Raw genomic sequence first — 17,199 nt, 5'->3', positions numbered from 1 at the left:
GCTCAAGGACAATGTCCAAACTAGTAGTCCAGTTAGTTCCCCAGCATTCACGGGTTGGGTGATGAGTTGTTTTTTCAGACAAAGGCTAAAGAACATAGGGAGTAGTTACTCATGTTCAGCTGGGAACGGGGTTATTATCCATTTAAAGTACAAGCCATCTTGTCACGATTGCACAAATGTTTGTTGACTTCTGCCTGGCTAATTGTCAGCAAAGTGGTTCTAAGTGCCACTTTCCTGATTAGAAGAATGTTTATTCGAGTTGATGGACTCAGCAGGGTGGTCTTCGAAATTACTTCTGAGTTTGCAGGCAGTGCCTGCTGACAGCCTGTGCTGTAGAAGACGTCAGACCCAAAATTAGGACCCCCGACCAAATAGGCATAATAGAGGTGACAAGTCAACGTAAATGTGCATATAGATAATGTCAGATCCAAGTCCCTGGCCATCTTGGCAGTCACAAGGGGTTCTTAGTCCCTTAGCTAAACTCGTTATGGTGAATGTGATTGAAAGATGGAAACCACGGAGTGCGTGTAGCCTGAGCCATTGGAATACCCATAAGGCTGGAGTGTGACAAAGCTTGGTGTGAACCCTTCAACAGAGTAAGGAGTCTTGGAGAGAGATCTCAATTCTGTAGCTATTCCTTGCTCTGCTTAACCTTGAGCAAAATATCAAATCTCAATCAGCCCTTGCTTTAAACAAGAATAATGATTAGTGCCCTACCCCAGAACTTGGCATTGTTAAAATGAGATGATATGGAAGTGTTTGAAAAGGTTTTTTAAAAAACTACTCTGAATTTTAATACAATATCGTTATATGTAATTCATAGGTAAACAAAGGCAAAAAAAGGGTTAAAATAATTTGACTGGGATCCTAAGAAACAATGGAAGCTGGCCCTCTATTGCCCCAATGGCCAGACTTTCTTCTCGCTCTCCTCCCTCCTCCCAGCTCCACTTCTTCCCACTTGTCCATCTGTTGTCTCTCTTCACGCATTGCACAAACCCCATACATTTCTTGTTTGCTTGGATGGGGACAGTTCATCCAATCTCTGACACCCAATTCTTGTGACTCCGTGGCTGTGAGCACCACCCAGCAGGCATGCCGACGTCAGTGTGCACAGAATTCTCCATGTTCTAACAGCTCATATGGGGTTTCTTGCCTCTTGCAGATCCCAACTATCGTGGGTGAGAGCCGCTCTCTGTGCTCGGTGGAAAGTGCTACGCGCAGCTGCTTCCAGGGGGTGAGTGCCATGCACATGTCCCTGGGAGTGGGGGACAGATACCGCTTGCTGACCAATTTACATTACAGAACTATTACTCCGCACAGCACCCCAGGCCACCAAATGGAGCAGGTAGACTTGCCTGTGACTTTTCACGCAATGAACTTTGACAGCAGAGCTCACGGAAACAGAGCCAGAAGAGACGAGGAGAATATACATTTAATCTATATTAAATGGAGACCAAAGTCACTTCTAAAAGCACATCAAAGTGTGCCCTTGTTTTTCAGGTGCTGAGCCCAGCGATCAAAGAGGAGAAATTCCTCTCTTGGTTGCAGTCTGAGCCTCCCATCCTCCTGTGGCTCCCGACCTGCTACCGGTTGTCAGCCACTGAGATGGCCACGCACCCTGCTCGGTGTGGAATCTGCAGGAACTTCCCAATCACAGGACTGAGGTACAGTCGCTCATCAGTCACACACGGAATAATGTCAGATCCAAGTCATTCTCCAAATCAGTCCGGAGCTGGAGCTGTGTCTCTCCAGATTCTCTTGTGGTTTCTTCTGACACATCTGAAACTCGGTTGATTTGGGGGAGTCAATATTTCCCGCATGAGGGATCCTGGTTGATATTAAGTATGTTATCTTCTGTAATTAATGGAATATTAAATTCTTCCATTGATATAGACTCTGACCATACACATTTTTATTCCCCTAAGGCCGTGGTCGGCAAACTGCGGCTCGCAAGCCTCATGCAGCTCTTTGGCCCCTTGAGTGTGGCTCTTCCTAAGCCTTAGGAGTACCCTATTAAGTTAATAACAATGTACCTACCTATATAGTTTAAGTTTAAAAAATTTGGCTCTCAAAAGAAATTTCAATCATACTGCTGATATTTGGCTCTGTTGACTAATGAGTTTGCCGACCACTGCTCTAAGGGAAAAATTTTTTTGTCCTTTGTTACAAAAAAAAAAAATTATTTAAAATACTTTGGAGCCGTCAATAATATCAACAATAATTTTTGCCTTTATTAAGTGTTTCAAAAACTATAGATGGTGTGGTTCATGTGGATTATTTCATTTACAATTTGTTATAACTCTCTCTGGAAGATGGTGTTATTATCTCTGATTTGCCGAGAAGCTAAATAACTTGCTCAGGTTCACAGGGTTAGCAAGTGGCAGAGCCTGGCAGTGTGAATGCGGAACCCTTGCTTTCAATCATGATGCTATGCTGCCCCCCTGTGTAGAGAACGGAGAACACACCTTGGACTCACTCCAGATATCTCTCTGCCTAGAGCAGCGGTTCTCAACCTGTGGGTCGAGACCCCTTTGGGGGTCGAACGACCCTTTCACAGGGGTCGCCTAAGACCATCGGAAAATACATATATAACTACATATTGTTTTTGTGATTAATCACTATGCTTTAATTATGTTCAATTTGTAACAATGAAAATACATCCTGCATATCAGATATTTACATTATGATTCATAACAGTAGCAAAATTACAGTTATGAAGTAGCAACGAAAATAATTTTATGGTTGGGTGTCACCGCAACATGAGGAACTGTATTAAAGGGTTGCAGCATTAGGAAGGTTGAGAACCACTGGCCTAGAGGAAAGGGTGTATTTAAAAGCTAGGTTTGCAGGTAGGAAAGACAGATCTTTAGGAATGACAGCCAAAATCCCATCTTAGGGGAAGGGTGTTATAGGCCTCCCATAAATAAAGCAATAAGGAAGGAAAATTCGAAATATTTTTAAAGACTTGGGGTGGGGGGGTGGAGAATGAAACCAACAGGTGTAAGCCAGGCACGGGGACGCCATTCTCGTGATGAGTTAACACAGGTGTAGAGGCTGCAGATGTGGAGGGACTGACGAACTGGGACAACCAGGGAGCTACGGGAGCAGAAAAAATACTTTTTCTTCTACGTTTCTAAGTTCTTCTGGCTGGACTACTAATCAAATTAACATGAGGCAGATTAACAGGACAAAATGACCAAATCTATTTCATATGTTTTTATAGGGATTCCATAAGAATATGAGACCCAAAGACACAGGGGGCAGCTGAGACTTACATGCCATGCTGGTCCAAGGAGAGGGAGGCAGGGGTCTGAGATCTAAAGGGGAAAGTGGGCAGCTCACAGGCAGACGAGAAAGAGCAAACTGGAAAACAAATGCTTGGCCACCCAGAAACAATGGGACACACAGGGGAATCTAACAAACTGACTTGCTTGAATTCCCCCTTCCGCCATGTTTAATTCATATACGCTAAGGTTCCCTTCCCCAAGCAGGTTTTCTACCTGAAATCCATTAGGCAGGTAAGGGGACGGAAAACAAACAAAGGACCCTCTTCTTGAGCTTTAATTGTTTTCAGAAGAATCTGCATGCCCAGTGGGCACATTCCAAGGAGGCTGTTTCTGGACTAAAAGCAAGTCAAAGGGGCAGGATGCAGGGCCTGGCTCCTGCTCACTGTTTCTCTTCTCCCCCGTGCTCCCAGGTTTTAATGAGCCCTAGACCTTAAACATGCTCCCCACAGATAGAAAATAGGTCTGCTGGGCCCGCTAAAAAGCTGCAAATCAGGTTTTAATTTTGCTGAGAAAATAAAATGGGTTTAAAAAGAATTCTGAGGACACAGTGAGATTCCACTCATGAAAAATTCTGCAAATAACTGAACTTTAAACAATAAAACATATAAATGAACAAGGCTGTTGAAAACCAAGGGAGCCAAACCAAAGAAATCTCCACACCACAATGAGAAAGATGCTCTTTTTATAGTGGATAGTAGAGGAACATGAATATTATTTACCATGTTATCTAGGTAGTATAATCATTTAACCAATAAACAAGTATTGATTAAGCAGTTACTATGTGTCCTGCACTGGGCCAGGTACAAAATTCACTTTGCAATTATATCAAACACAACTTTTCTATTGAATTTTTTTTCTTCAAAATCATTATTTGTGACATATAGCAGATATTATTATTCCTATTTTATAAAAGACTTTGAATGACTTGCTAAGGTCACTCAAAAGCAAGCAGTGGCAGCCCAGCTGAGGTAGCTCAGTCGTTGAGCATGGACCTATGAACCAGGAGGTCACGATTCAATCAATTCCTGGTCAGGGCACATGCCTGGGTTGTGGGCTCCATCCCCAGTGTTGGGCATGCAAGAGGCAGGCGATCAATGATTCTCTCATCATTGATGTTTCTATCTCCCTCTCCCTCTCCCTTCTTCTCTAAAATAAAAAAATATATATATTATTAAAACAACAACAACAACAAAACTAGCAGTGGCAGAGGGCAAGCAGGACCACACTTTAAGTTTTAGATTATGTCCCTATCTATTCAGGAGGCTAAGCTTTGTCTTAGAAGAGCATCTATGTGAACCATCTTTCCTCCTAGACATCCAAGGCCATGCACAGTTCTCAGATTATGAGACAGCTGGGTGAGCTGGGCAAGGCCTGTATCCTCTCTGAGCCTAAGTTCTTTGTAAGGAAAACAAGGAGGGGTGGGTCAAATGATGTCATTGGCCTCTTTTAGCTGTAACCTTCTGAATCTATTAGAAATGGCTCCAATGCATTACAATCCTGACCTTAATCCTGTGTTTTGGGCTCTCATAAACTCCAACAGTAGCCTCAAGGCTTTTCATTTTAGTGAGCTTAATAAATCCATTTTAGAGGAGTGTTCTCAGATCTGGAGGTAGCAGGAAGAGGGCAAAGACTTGACCTTCTAAAGTAAGAAAAAGTACAGACTCAAGGTTGTTCCTAAGCCAAGTGTTATGTTTTAGCAGGACGTGTTCCATTTATGCTCGGTAATAGCCATTGAAGGTTGAGATGGGATTGGGGGGAAACTTGGTTCTCGGTTGGTAAAGGCATTAATGACAGACCAATCTCATTATCTACATTACACCCTTTCTCACAAACCCGCCGGTGGTTTCAGAGCCTAGAGGAACTAATGCAAGGTCAGGGTCAGCATACCGTCCTAGATGAGTCAACCACAACCATATGTAATACTGGATAAAGCAGCCAGAGCAAATGGCTTATAAATTATCTTCTTAAAATACGCTATTATTATACATTTCATGTGAAAAGTCTTCCCAGTTATTCACGTTTGTAAAAACTTTGCAATGCTGAGAAGGAAGGGTTTATCAGTCCATTTTCCCGGTGAAGAAACAGTGATTCATTTAACTTCATTGGACTTCAGTTTATTGAAAACTTCCCATGGACCAGGTATCCTCCAAAACGGGATTTGCATTTCCACTTCCAGGTCACTGGTACTGGTGCCTGTGAAGTCAAACTCAAGCCTCCTGCCTTGGTGGTCTATGATAGTGGCTCAAATAGCTGGCTCTCTGGTCAGATGGTATCCCTGGGCTCCAAGCCTGCTTCTACAACTTACCATGTGGTTGTGTAGCTGTCTGAGCTGTGGGACTCTCTCTCATTCAGTTTCTTCATCTGTAAAATAAGAAGAAGAACATGTTACCTTAAAGAACTTCCAGGGGACTAACCTGTCACAGTCTTTTCGCAGCAAGGGTTCAGGAATCTGGAGAAGGGCTGCGCATAAATGAATAGAGACTAGACAAGAAATATAAATTTGGAAGTCATTTGGGGGAATCAGGCAGAGGCTTCACCCTCTAGTGGGGTGGCTCCCCAAATCTCCTGACCCACAGCTTTTTATTTACTGGGAAACACATTGGCCCTTTAGGAATGCAAACAGGCATATCAAAGGTAAAACTTGCTAAACAGGAAAAGATTATCAGGTTAGGGCAGTGGTTGGCAAACTGCAGCTCTCGAGCCACATGCGACTCTTTGGCCTCTTGAGTGTGGCCCTTCCACAAAATACCACGTGCGGGCGCGCATGTACAGTGCGATTGAAACTTCGTGGCCCATGCACAGAAGTCGGTATTTTGAGGAAGAGCCACACTCAAGGGGCCAAAGAGCCGCATGTGGCTCGTGAGCCACAGTTTGCCGACCACTGGGTTAGGGGAAATGCCTACAGCTGTTCAGCAGCAGACAATAATATGCAGATTTTCAGCCCTGCTGAAAATGTCCATCAGCCTTCTGACAAACTTCTCGCATTCATTATGCTAACTACTGTTCTTAGCCTCCAGCACTAACCGTGGCAACACATGAACCCTGCCTGCTGCATCGTAAGTGCTCAAAAATGTTAGCTATTATTGTAGCCATTCAACACTATTAATATCTTACCGTGGGACCAGCACTGGGTACAACAGTGAACAAGGACAGTGAGGGTTGGTCTCGCGGCACTTGCATTCTCCGGCTCTGCCTTAAATGACTTCGGTCAGACTTCCAAGACCTTCTGCCGTTGGCCCCAGGGGCGTTCCAAGTTTTCATTCCTCCGCTCTTCAGAATGGTCAGCAGGTCTGACCAACTTGACTTGCTCCAAACCCTTCTTCACACCAGCTCCTATTACCTTACTCCTCCTCTGATTCCTCTCTGGGATTTCCCCCACCTTCATGTCCAACCCAGGCTTCCCTGCATGGCATGGCATGTCTCACTTTTTCATACCATACCAGCTCACAGGAACGTCCCCCTCCCTCCCCCCATCACACTTATTTTCCATGCCTCTCACCGACACATAATCACATGGTACTTAACTTGCCTGGTGAGAATCTCAAGCTACCATATCGTCTCTTTGCAGCAAGATATGAAATGTGAAGAGTGTAGGGATTTTGCCATAGTTGCCTTTTCTGTGTGTGAGTTTTAAGACAAGGATTGCAAACTCAAATGCTACAGGAGCCAGGCAAGGAGTAGAAGTGAGGGTAGGGCCTGTGGCGAGCTGAGGACAGTCTGTCTGGGAGGAGGAGCTGCATTGGCCTCACAGATCGATGCCATTGATGAAAAAGACAGAGCTCTAATCCACGTGCTCTGCAGCTGGAGAAGAGAGTTAAAATATCGGGGGAGGAGGGGAGTATAGATCTCTGATCTTTTACAAACACTATGATACCACTCCCTTCTCCTTCTGACACAGGAGAGTGAAGGTTCCTACTATTCGTAACAGGAAGACTGCAGTATTGGGCTGTTGAGAAACGTGGGTGTGATGGTCACTTTAGCTGGAGGGGAATTCCCCCTCCTCCACTTACTTTCTTTTTTACGGACAGACTTCTAGAAAAATGACAAAAGTGAGTTTTAAATTAGTTATCTACTAGAGGCCCGGTGCATGAAATTAGTGCACTGGGGGATGGGTCCCTCAGCCCAGCCTGCACACTCTTGCAGTCTCGGACCCCTCGGGGGATGTCTGCCTGCTGGCAGTCATACATTTCTCTCACAGTCCGGGACCCCTCACTCCTTACTGCCCGCCAGCTCGCTGCTCCTTACTGCTCCTTAGCGCTACCATGGAGGCAGGAGAGGCTCCCACCACCGCCGCTGTACTTGGTCAGCCCTGAGCCTGGCTGAGTGGCGCTGCCCCTATGGGAGCACACTGAACACCAGGGGACAGCTCCTGCATTGAGTGTCTGCCCTATGGTGGTCAGTGTGCATCATAGTGACCGGTTGTTCTGCCGTTTGGTCGATTTGCATATTAGGCTTTTATTATATAGGATGGCTTCATTCTCTCTAGCAGCATTCAGGAATGCAGGTCCAATGTCATCACATCTTGCAAAATTTTAACAGAAGGCAGAATTCAAACTTTATTGAAATCTCTCCGGTTTTTTTAAAGTTGGCAACTAAATTAAAAATCTTTGAATGCATTGTGCAGCTGCACAACATGAGGTCTGTCCTAAGGGTTGTAGCACAGACTGCCCTGCATATACAAGTATTTGGGGGGAAGGAGTGAGAAATGAATGAGACTTCCATACTCTAGTTTGTTGGCTAAAACTGTATGAATATAATGCCATATTATAAAAATACAGTCAAAAGAAGATTTATTTGATTAAATAAAAGTATCAGAGTCATTTACCATCCATCCCTGCAAAGTTTGGGAGGACCTTTAAGCTCACTTGACAGCTCAGATGTCCCCTGCATGTTCCTGCTCATTTTCCACCTGAATATTATTTTCCTGGTTCGCCTACTAGTAGTGATGCCAGCCCCGCTCCCATTTCCATTGGCAGATATCGCTGCCTGAAGTGCCTCAACTTTGACATCTGCCAGATGTGTTTCTTATCCGGTCTCCACAGCAAGTCCCACCAGATGTCGCATCCTGTGGTTGAGCACTGTGTCCAGGTAACACCTAACCTATTGTCCCAAGCTACTCCTGAATCGTGTCAGAACCGGCTATAGCAGTTTAGATACTTTCCCTCCAGAAAAACCAGAGCCTGCTCCTTTCATAAGAAATATTTATGACTAAGGAAGTGGCAAAGTGAACCTTAAATACCTCTCAATATAAATACATTTTCTTTACATTGTAAATTTAAATAAAACCTTTTGGGGGGAAGAATAGGCCAAACTGAGTCCAGTCTGAAGCCATCGATCCCAGACTGTGTACTAGAAAATGTCTGCAGTGTAAGAGGGTTGAGGCTTTGGAAATGGGTGCGGATTAAAAAGAAAAGGCTCTGGTTGGTAAAGATGATGCAACAAGGCTTCTAGTTTCTAGGACATTTGGGGAGTCTTCCTTTTTAACATCTTTTTCCTGAGTCCTAAATGTCAAGTATTTTTTCTCAAAGAAAAATGAAAGAGAAAGACAACTATCTCAGTTTTTAGTGGAAGATTATAAAACTAAGACTTTTAAAAGAAAAATTTAATAATCAGCAAGAGAATTCAGATCTTTCTAAGAGGAAAGAGAAATGGGATAGTACATTTTAAACAAAGAGCATTTTAACTTTTCCAGAAAGAACACTTTCTTCTCATCACAGCCTTTCTGTGAATCAGTTTCTCCACACGGATGACATCACCCTCAAACGCCACAATAGTGAATGAAGTGTCTTGATTAACTAGCTTTTCAGAGGACAGTTTTCTCTCATTCTCCCCTTTAACACACATAGTCCACAAAAGTCAAGTGTCTGGATCCTGCCAAATAATTCCCAGTGGGCATTGCTTTGCTAAACTTTATTAACCCAAATCCTCAGGTTCAATGGCCTGAGATCTGTTTGTAAAAGCCTGGGGAGAAATGGACTTATCGGTGTTAGACTGACACCGTGTGGCCACTTTGTTATTACACTTAAGATTTCAAGTGCTGGAAATTTTGACAATTCATTGCATTCCTTCTTTGCTTTTTTTTTTTTTTTTTTTTTTTTTTTTTTTTTTTTTGGCAGAGGTTCTTAATGTGGGGTTGATGGGTGGACTGTAGGTGGTCTGAGCCTATTTCTGGAGATAAATCCATGGGTGATCACCCAATTCTCAAAGGAATCCGCAACCCGAATGTTAATGACCATGCACTTGGTCCTCCTTCATCCCCCCTTCTCGCTTTAACATCCCACAATACTGGGTGGCTCAAAGGGAGAAGAGTTACCGTGGAAGTTGGGGGGTCTGCTCTGTGTACACATAGACACAGAGAACGTAAAGAAATGCAGGTAGTAAGAAAGTAAGATGATTTTTCTGAGGACATAAACGTAGGTGAAGCAATTCCAGAGACTTTCACAGCAGCCGGTCTGCCCAGATAAGGAAAGAAGACCATGTTGAGACTGACCTGACGCCCTTTGTAATGTTGGCCATTCCAGGAGATGTCCGCCAAGGAGTATACCAAACTCCTCCTGGGGACCCTCAGGAGCAACCTGCGCCAAGAGTGCTGGCGGAGGAAAGAGGCTGCGAGAAGGCAGTGGCTGCTGGATCAGGCAAAGGCAAAGGCCGTGGCTGATCGTGCACAGGCCAGGTGAGTGTCTGTGAGAGCCAGCTGTGCAGAGTGGCAGCCCAGGCCAGAGCAGCAGCTTCCATAATGCTGACGAACCTAAGATAAAGTAGAAAGAGGCAGAAATACCTTCAAGTGGCCCATCCAATTCTTTAGAGTTATTCCAACAGCAGGTGTCAGCCACAAAAGATTTTTAATATTAGAGTATTTGAATAGCTTTGTTTCATATACAGGGGGGCCTTGACTTACGAGTTTAATTCGTTCCAAGGCCGAGCTCATGAAGGAGCTCGTTAAAGAGCTCGTTAACTCAAATTACTCTGTCAACTCAATGCAAAAAATGGGCTGAGAGACGGCTGGTATCTCAAAAAACTCGTTAGTCGGGACACTCGTAAGTCAAGGCCCCACTGTACCTTCTTTTGGTTGGTTTGCCTTTGAAAACTTAATTCAGAATTAATACTTCTTAAAAAAAAAAAAAGATAGTATTCCATCACTCACAGATGAATGCTTTTCACACTTTAGTGTTCCAAAACAGGAATTATGCTGTAGGTACAATTTTTCATTCTTCTCTTCACCTGCATTAAGTAAAGAGCATTTCCCATCTCATTAGTTTCCAAAATGTCATTTTTAATGGCCTAACTCTAATAAGGAAGTGCCACAATTCACAAGCAATCCCTTATATCATTGAAAATTTTAGTTATTTTCAAATTTTATTCCCCTAAATTCTGTTATCAACATCCCTATACACGTATCTTCTCATACTTTTAACCTTTTATTGAGATAAATTTACTCAAGTAAAATCTTGGGTCAAAAATGTGAATTTTTTTAATTCTCAAAATTCAGAATGCCAAATTATTCTCCAGGGGGTCATCCCAAAGCACACTGCCGCACCCCTGGTACAAGATCACCATCACATACCCGGTCACCACCAAAGGTGACCTTTACAAAGTCTCTGTGACCTTACTTTTTGAAATAACCCCTTCTTCGCAATTTAAAATTTGAGAAGGTAAAGAGAAGAGAGGGCGTTTCCTATAGCTTGCGATCATTAAACTTTTGGGAGGCAGAAACAGAATTATTCCCATTTTATCTACTGGGAGAAGAAGAGATCAGTTTAAGTAGGTATTAATTTGTTGATTTCTTTTGTAATTCTCTAATCTTTTCTCAGGCATCCCACCAGTATAATTCTATCTCAACCCCAGGCCCTATTTCTGTGGTTATTTTGTCACTTTACAATTTGGTATAATTAAATATATATTTTTAGCTCTTTAAATTGAAAAGTACGTATTGACTTCTCAATTAGAGGGCATTCACTATGTCTGTATCACATTTCCTAGCAGGTTGATATCAATATATTCTTATAAAATTTGTGTATCATGTGGGTGTATATCTTTAATAGAGTACAAAAAATTTTAGTTTAAAGTAAAAGCAAAGATTTCAGGTTCTAATGTATCTGTCTCCTTCAATCCATTTATTTCACCCTCCCTAGTACAATAAGTCAGTTAGCCATCCAGATGTATCAGATACTTGATATCTCGTTTAAATTCCTACATTGTCCTAGAGCACAAAGTTCCATATTCTTATTTGCATTTCTTTTGACCATTGAAGTCTGACTCATCTTTTAAAAACACAAATATGATTACATTTCTTACATGTTCATCTTCCTCAAAGTCCCATGCCTTAAATCCCTCCATTATCTTTCCATTGTTTTAAGCTAAAAACTAAAAATTGTAACATGACTTAGAAAAGTGCTGCATATTTGAACCATGCTAATGACCTATTTCACCTGCATGCTCCAAGTCCCCACCTACATTCTTGCTGCTCCAGCCCTGATTCCTCACCCTTCCTCATAAGACTAAGCCAGATCCCCTTCTCTTAAAACTGAAACCTTTACTTTAAAGAATTGATACCCCTAGACCATCTCCCTGAATGGCTTGACTCCTCAGCTCCTAAAGACCCATGAAAGCTCTTTGCTCAAATGTCATCTCATCCTTAAGGCCTTTCCTGACACCCACTTAACATTTGAGGCTCTGTCTCCACTCTGGAACTCTTAATTCCCTATCTATCTATCTATCTATCTATCTATCTATCTATCTATCTATCTATCTCTTTGTCTCTTCCTCTAAAATCAATCAATAAGGTGGGCATAGTGGGCTTGAGTGAAAGGTGATATTTCAACAAAGACTTAAAGGAGCTGAGGGAGTGAACCGCACTGGTCAGTGAGAAAAGCATACTGCAAGTTGAGGCCACAGCAGCTCAAAGCAGGAGTGAGCCTGGCAGATGCAAAAAACAGGGAGGAGGCCAGTGTAGCTGAGTGGAATGAAGGAAGAGATATTGGGAATAGATTAAAGGGGGCAAAACTAGGAGCAAGGTTATGTGAATGTTTTTCTAAATTTTCTTCAAATGTTTCTATTTTCTATACATTTGAAATTTATTTTAGCAAGGGTCTAACTTTGCTTTCTTTAAGATAGATAGCCAGTTAATGTCTTCTCCCCACTTAATTAAAATAATATTAGGTTTCTTCATATAGTTGGATAAATTAGTACAATTTATATTCTCATCCTCAGATCCATGGATCAATTCTTGTATCTATACTAAATAATACAGTTAGGGTGATGGTATAGTATGTAGAAGTATAAAGTTGCTGTCATCTGAAATGGGGGAGACTATAGTGGAGAGGAGAGTAAAGTGAGGGGGGATGTTTAGATTGAGATATCTCTTTGACACCCACATGGAGATGTTGAGTATGCAGTTGGCTATTCATGTCTGGAATTTGGGAGAAAGTCTATTGGAGATACAAATTTGGAAGTTGTTAACATATATGGTTTTTAAAGCCATGAGATCAAATTAGATCACCAAAGGAAGTGTGTAGATGAAGAAGAGAGGAGAGTTGAGGACAGAGCACTGTGATATTTCACATTACAAAGTTGGTGAGAGAAAAGCCAGCAAGAGCTACTGAAAAAGAGTGATGAATGAGGTAGGAGGAAAACCAAGAAAATGAGGACTCCTGAAAGACAGATAAGAAAGTGTTCCAAGGAGGAGGGCATGATCTACCATGTCAAATGCTGCTTCGAGGTCAAGTAAGAATTGACCTTTGGATTTAGAAATAAGGAAATCATTGATGACTTCATAAATAGCATTGTGGGACAGTGGTAGTTGAAAAATCAAACTAGAGGCAATTTAAGAGAGAGAATGGGAGATGAAGAATTGAAGATACTACATAATAATTTTTTCAGAATGTTTTACGTACAGGGAGCAAAGAGATTGTCTTAGATGGTAGAATGACTCAAGAGAATGTTTTGTTATAATGGAAAAAATAAAGCATGTTAGTGTACTGAGGGAATGATTTTGTAGAGAGAAAAGTTGGCGATTTGGTATAAGAGGGGAGAATTGTTGGAGCGATGGCACTCAGCAGTTTAGAAGGAATGGGGGCTAGAGCACATGTGGAGGAACTGACTTTAGGAGAGTGGTATCTACTCAACATAAAAATATATACAAGATTTGGCCCTTGACCCACTTTTGGAACTCTGTCCTATAGGAATAAAAGCAACTCTCATATAGTAAAAAAATGGCGGAACATATATGATACAGACATACAACAACATAATGAATCTACTTAGGAACAAATTTTAGTACCTATTAATTATACTAGAGAGCATTCACCATCATACATTAAGAGAAAAAAGGCAAGTGGCTGAATAATGTGCATGGACTAGTGCCATTTTGTTTCAAAAACAAATTCAATATGTATTTTGATGGTTGTAAATATTTGTATGAGTACAGAAAATGATGTTGGACACCCCCAAGGTATTAAAAATGATCTCAGATGGGGTAAGAATAGAGACTGTCACTTACAAGATGCATGACAAAGAAGTGACAGGCTATCCTGCTTTACTCTACCCCAAATTGCTGACCCCTTTAAGCAAATAATTAAATGTGCCACAGAATAATTGCTTCTTTTCCGGACTCTCCTTGAATTCTGCTGAAAGAATCACATTATGTCAAAAAATGATTGTCTATTTGTTTGTTATTAGACGGGAAGTCTCAGTGAACAGGGAGTTCTCTGCTTTCTTTAAAAATCTTTTTTTTTTTCATCTGCAATATCTCAAGATGGTAAGAGGCTTTAAATAGTTTCTGAATAAAGGAGTGAAAGGAAATGAAGTTATATAAAACGGAACTTGCCTGACCTTAAACTAGTCTGCTCTATTCTATGCTCTTTCAGATATGACATCATAAACCCACAGCTGCGCTTAGAACCCCTAGTATCTGACCTGGACGAGATGACCCAGGGATTTCCTGTAGTCATCCCTGAATGTCTCTGCATTCTTATTTCTAGATGGTCAAGTGTGTGTGTGTGAGGGGGGAGGGGGGCAGTGGAGGAATTTCCGTTCCTATTATTAGGTGATTGACTATCAACTGAGTAGTTGGAAAGAGCACAGAGAACAAATGTGGGGTTGTTTTGTTGCTATTGTTTGGATACTAAATTTAATATATGATTTATCATTTTCTAAGACTCTCCTCAATGTCATATCTGATAATCAAAGATTATTACAACCTCTCATAAAACTCTCCTTTATAACAGGCTCTCCATCCAATACCCAATTGGTCCAGTGGAAACAGCTGCCATGAAGGCCTCCAAACGAATGTGTCAAAGGATGTCTCAGGGTCAACAAACTGATGCCAGCAGCCCACATCATCAGGTGAGTCCAAAAGGGAAAGGGGCCGTTGTTAAGGCACAATTAATCTGGACCATTCTGTAATGACGCAGTCAGATTCCATGAATCATTCCCTGGTTTGGGGAATATTTTCAAGATGTTCATGTGATCAAGGAAAAATCTAGGGACATATTTTTTAAATAACTTTTTAACTTCAGTCAAGAAGTGCTACATATTTATTATAGAAAATTTGGAAAAGTTATAAAAGAGCAAAGACTAAAGTCAAAGTTATAATCAATCCCTAATATAACCATTGTTAACTATTATAATCTTTCCTGCTAACATTTTTAATATGATTTATACCATATTGGGTGTATAGTTCTTTATCAATATACTAGAGGCCCGATGAAGCCCCAGCTTCATCCAGAAGGTCGTCTGGATGGTTGTCTGGAAGGTTGTCCGGGTGATCGTTCTGCTGTTCGGTCTCATTAGAATATTAGCTCTTTATTATACAGGAAGTTATGTTGTGAGCATTTTCATTGCCAATACAATTCTCCAAAAACAATCTGAAAGGTTGTATAATTTTTATTTAAATGAACTTAACGTTATTGAACACCTCTGTTATTTGGTATTTGGGTTATTTCTAAATTTTTTTCTATATTCTAAAAATGTACTATCTCAATAGAAATAAAACAAACAAAAAAGGAAACTATCAACATTGGGTTACTTTGTAAATAATCCCATATGAGCTAAATTGATGGTTTTATAAGATCATATAGAAATGCAGTTTGGATAGAAAAAAATATTTAATAGAGAAAACTTGTTCTAGAATATTGTTTTTGTGCCCAGAATCAGGAATGCTGAATCATATGATAGTTTGATTTTCAATTTTTTGAGGAACCTCCATATTGTTTTCCATAGTAGCTGCCCCAATTTACATTCCCACCAACAGTGTACAAGGGTTCCCTTTTCTCCACATCCTCACCAACATTTGTTATTTTCTGTCTTTTTTATAAGAGCCATTCCAGCAAGTGTGAGGTGTCACTCATTATGGTTTTGATTTGCATTTCCCCAAGTGATGTTGAGCATCTTCTTATGTACCTGCTGGTCATTTGTATGTCTTCTTTGGAAAAATGCCTATTTGTATTGCCTGCTCATTTTTAAGACAGATTATTAATTAGGTTTTTGCCATTGAGGTATGGCATATATATGTATATATGTTTATATATGTGGGATATCTATAATAATAAACGGGTAATATGCTAATTAGACTGGATGTCTTCCGGACCTCATTCCGGACGACCTTCTTGAGGAAGCTGGGCCAGAGGGAAGCCAGCCCAGGTTCTGAGTGCCTGCTGGTGGCCGGAGGAGGGAAGCAGCCTGGTTTCCGGGTGCTGGAAAGAAGCTGGTGCCGGCAGCCGGGGGAAGGAAGGCCTACTCTTACATGAATTTTCATGCATCGGGTCTCTAGTATGTATATATTGATATACGTGTGGGCTCTATGTGTAGGGTATACATACACAATGAACTCTCAAAACTCTCCTCAATGAACTCTCAAAACTTTGTGCTAGTTCAAACTGCTGTCTTTGTTTTCAGTGGCCCCCTGGTACCTGGGGCATGCTGGGTTCTGCCAGAGTTCCAAGATAAGCTTACTTCCTATCATTCTAGGTTCTCACTAGGGCAGCCTGGGTATTTTATGTTGTTGCTGCTATTGTGAATAAAGGCCTTTCTCATTTATATCTATTTCTTAATTATTGGTGATGGCATATTACAAAGGTATATATTTTTGAATAGTTATCATTTAAAGACAAACCTTTCTGAATTCTCTTAATAATTTCAAATATTGGCTTAGGTTTAATCTCTTGCTTCTAAATAGAAAATTAAGTGGTCTGGAGAAAAAAAGATGTTTTGGTCTCTTTCTGTACAGTACTTACACCCCTCATTTCTATTTCATGTCTCCATTCCTGAAAGACTCCAGATCTTTCAGAACAATATGAATAATGCAAGAGATGATGGGGCAGCTTATTTTATCTTAAATGGGATTAGATTTAACGGGGGGCATTTCCCTAGTGTTTCTCCATTAAATATTATGCTGCTAGTTGTTGGTTTGAGATTCTTTTCAATGAGGAGGAATTCATTTTCTTTTCCTATTTTTTAAGTGTTTTGGTACGCAATCAGAAGTCATCGAATTTATTTATTTTAAATACCTTTTTAGCATCAATCAAAATTATCCCGTGTTTTCCCTTATTGGAAGTATTGCATTAGCAAATAGAATCCTTGATAAGTAAACATCCCTGGCATTGCTGGAACTAAAAGCTATATTTGTTTGTAGTGGATTATGCTTTAAATCCACTTTAAACTTGATTTGCTCATGTTTTAAAACTTAGAATTGCAACATGCAAGTTAAATAGTATCACTCTCTCTCTTTCTCAATATTATCTTTGTCAGTTTTGAGTATTTGAGTTTTGGTGGTTGCATTCAGCAGCTGGTCATTTTTCATCTTGTGTTGTATTTAAAACAGTTTATCTTACATAAGTACTATTTATTTAACAATTGCCAGAATCCAAGAGTAAAACCCTAGAACACTGGACCCTTAATGATATTTCAGTAAATT

At 40.9% G+C, this 17,199-nt stretch overlaps 1 protein-coding gene across 1 annotated transcript in view; it reads left to right on the top strand.

Moving 5' to 3' along the window:
- DYTN (dystrotelin) overlaps positions 1 to 17,199 on the top strand; it is a 47,512-nt gene that overhangs the window by 14,376 nt on the left and 15,937 nt on the right. Inside the window, exons 6-9 of the mRNA XM_059702459.1 lie at positions 1,163 to 1,234; positions 1,501 to 1,664; positions 8,264 to 8,375; positions 9,812 to 9,960. Of these exons, the coding sequence (XP_059558442.1) occupies positions 1,163 to 1,234; positions 1,501 to 1,664; positions 8,264 to 8,375; positions 9,812 to 9,960 (497 nt within the window). The remainder of the gene's footprint in view (positions 1 to 1,162; positions 1,235 to 1,500; positions 1,665 to 8,263; positions 8,376 to 9,811; positions 9,961 to 17,199) is intronic.

The sequence above is a fragment of the Myotis daubentonii genome, chromosome 7 (assembly GCF_963259705.1).
Source record: "Myotis daubentonii chromosome 7, mMyoDau2.1, whole genome shotgun sequence".
NCBI lineage: Eukaryota > Metazoa > Chordata > Mammalia > Chiroptera > Vespertilionidae > Myotis > Myotis daubentonii.
The sequence above is the reverse complement of the archived record's forward strand: the minus strand, read 5'-3'. Positions and strand labels throughout refer to the sequence as shown.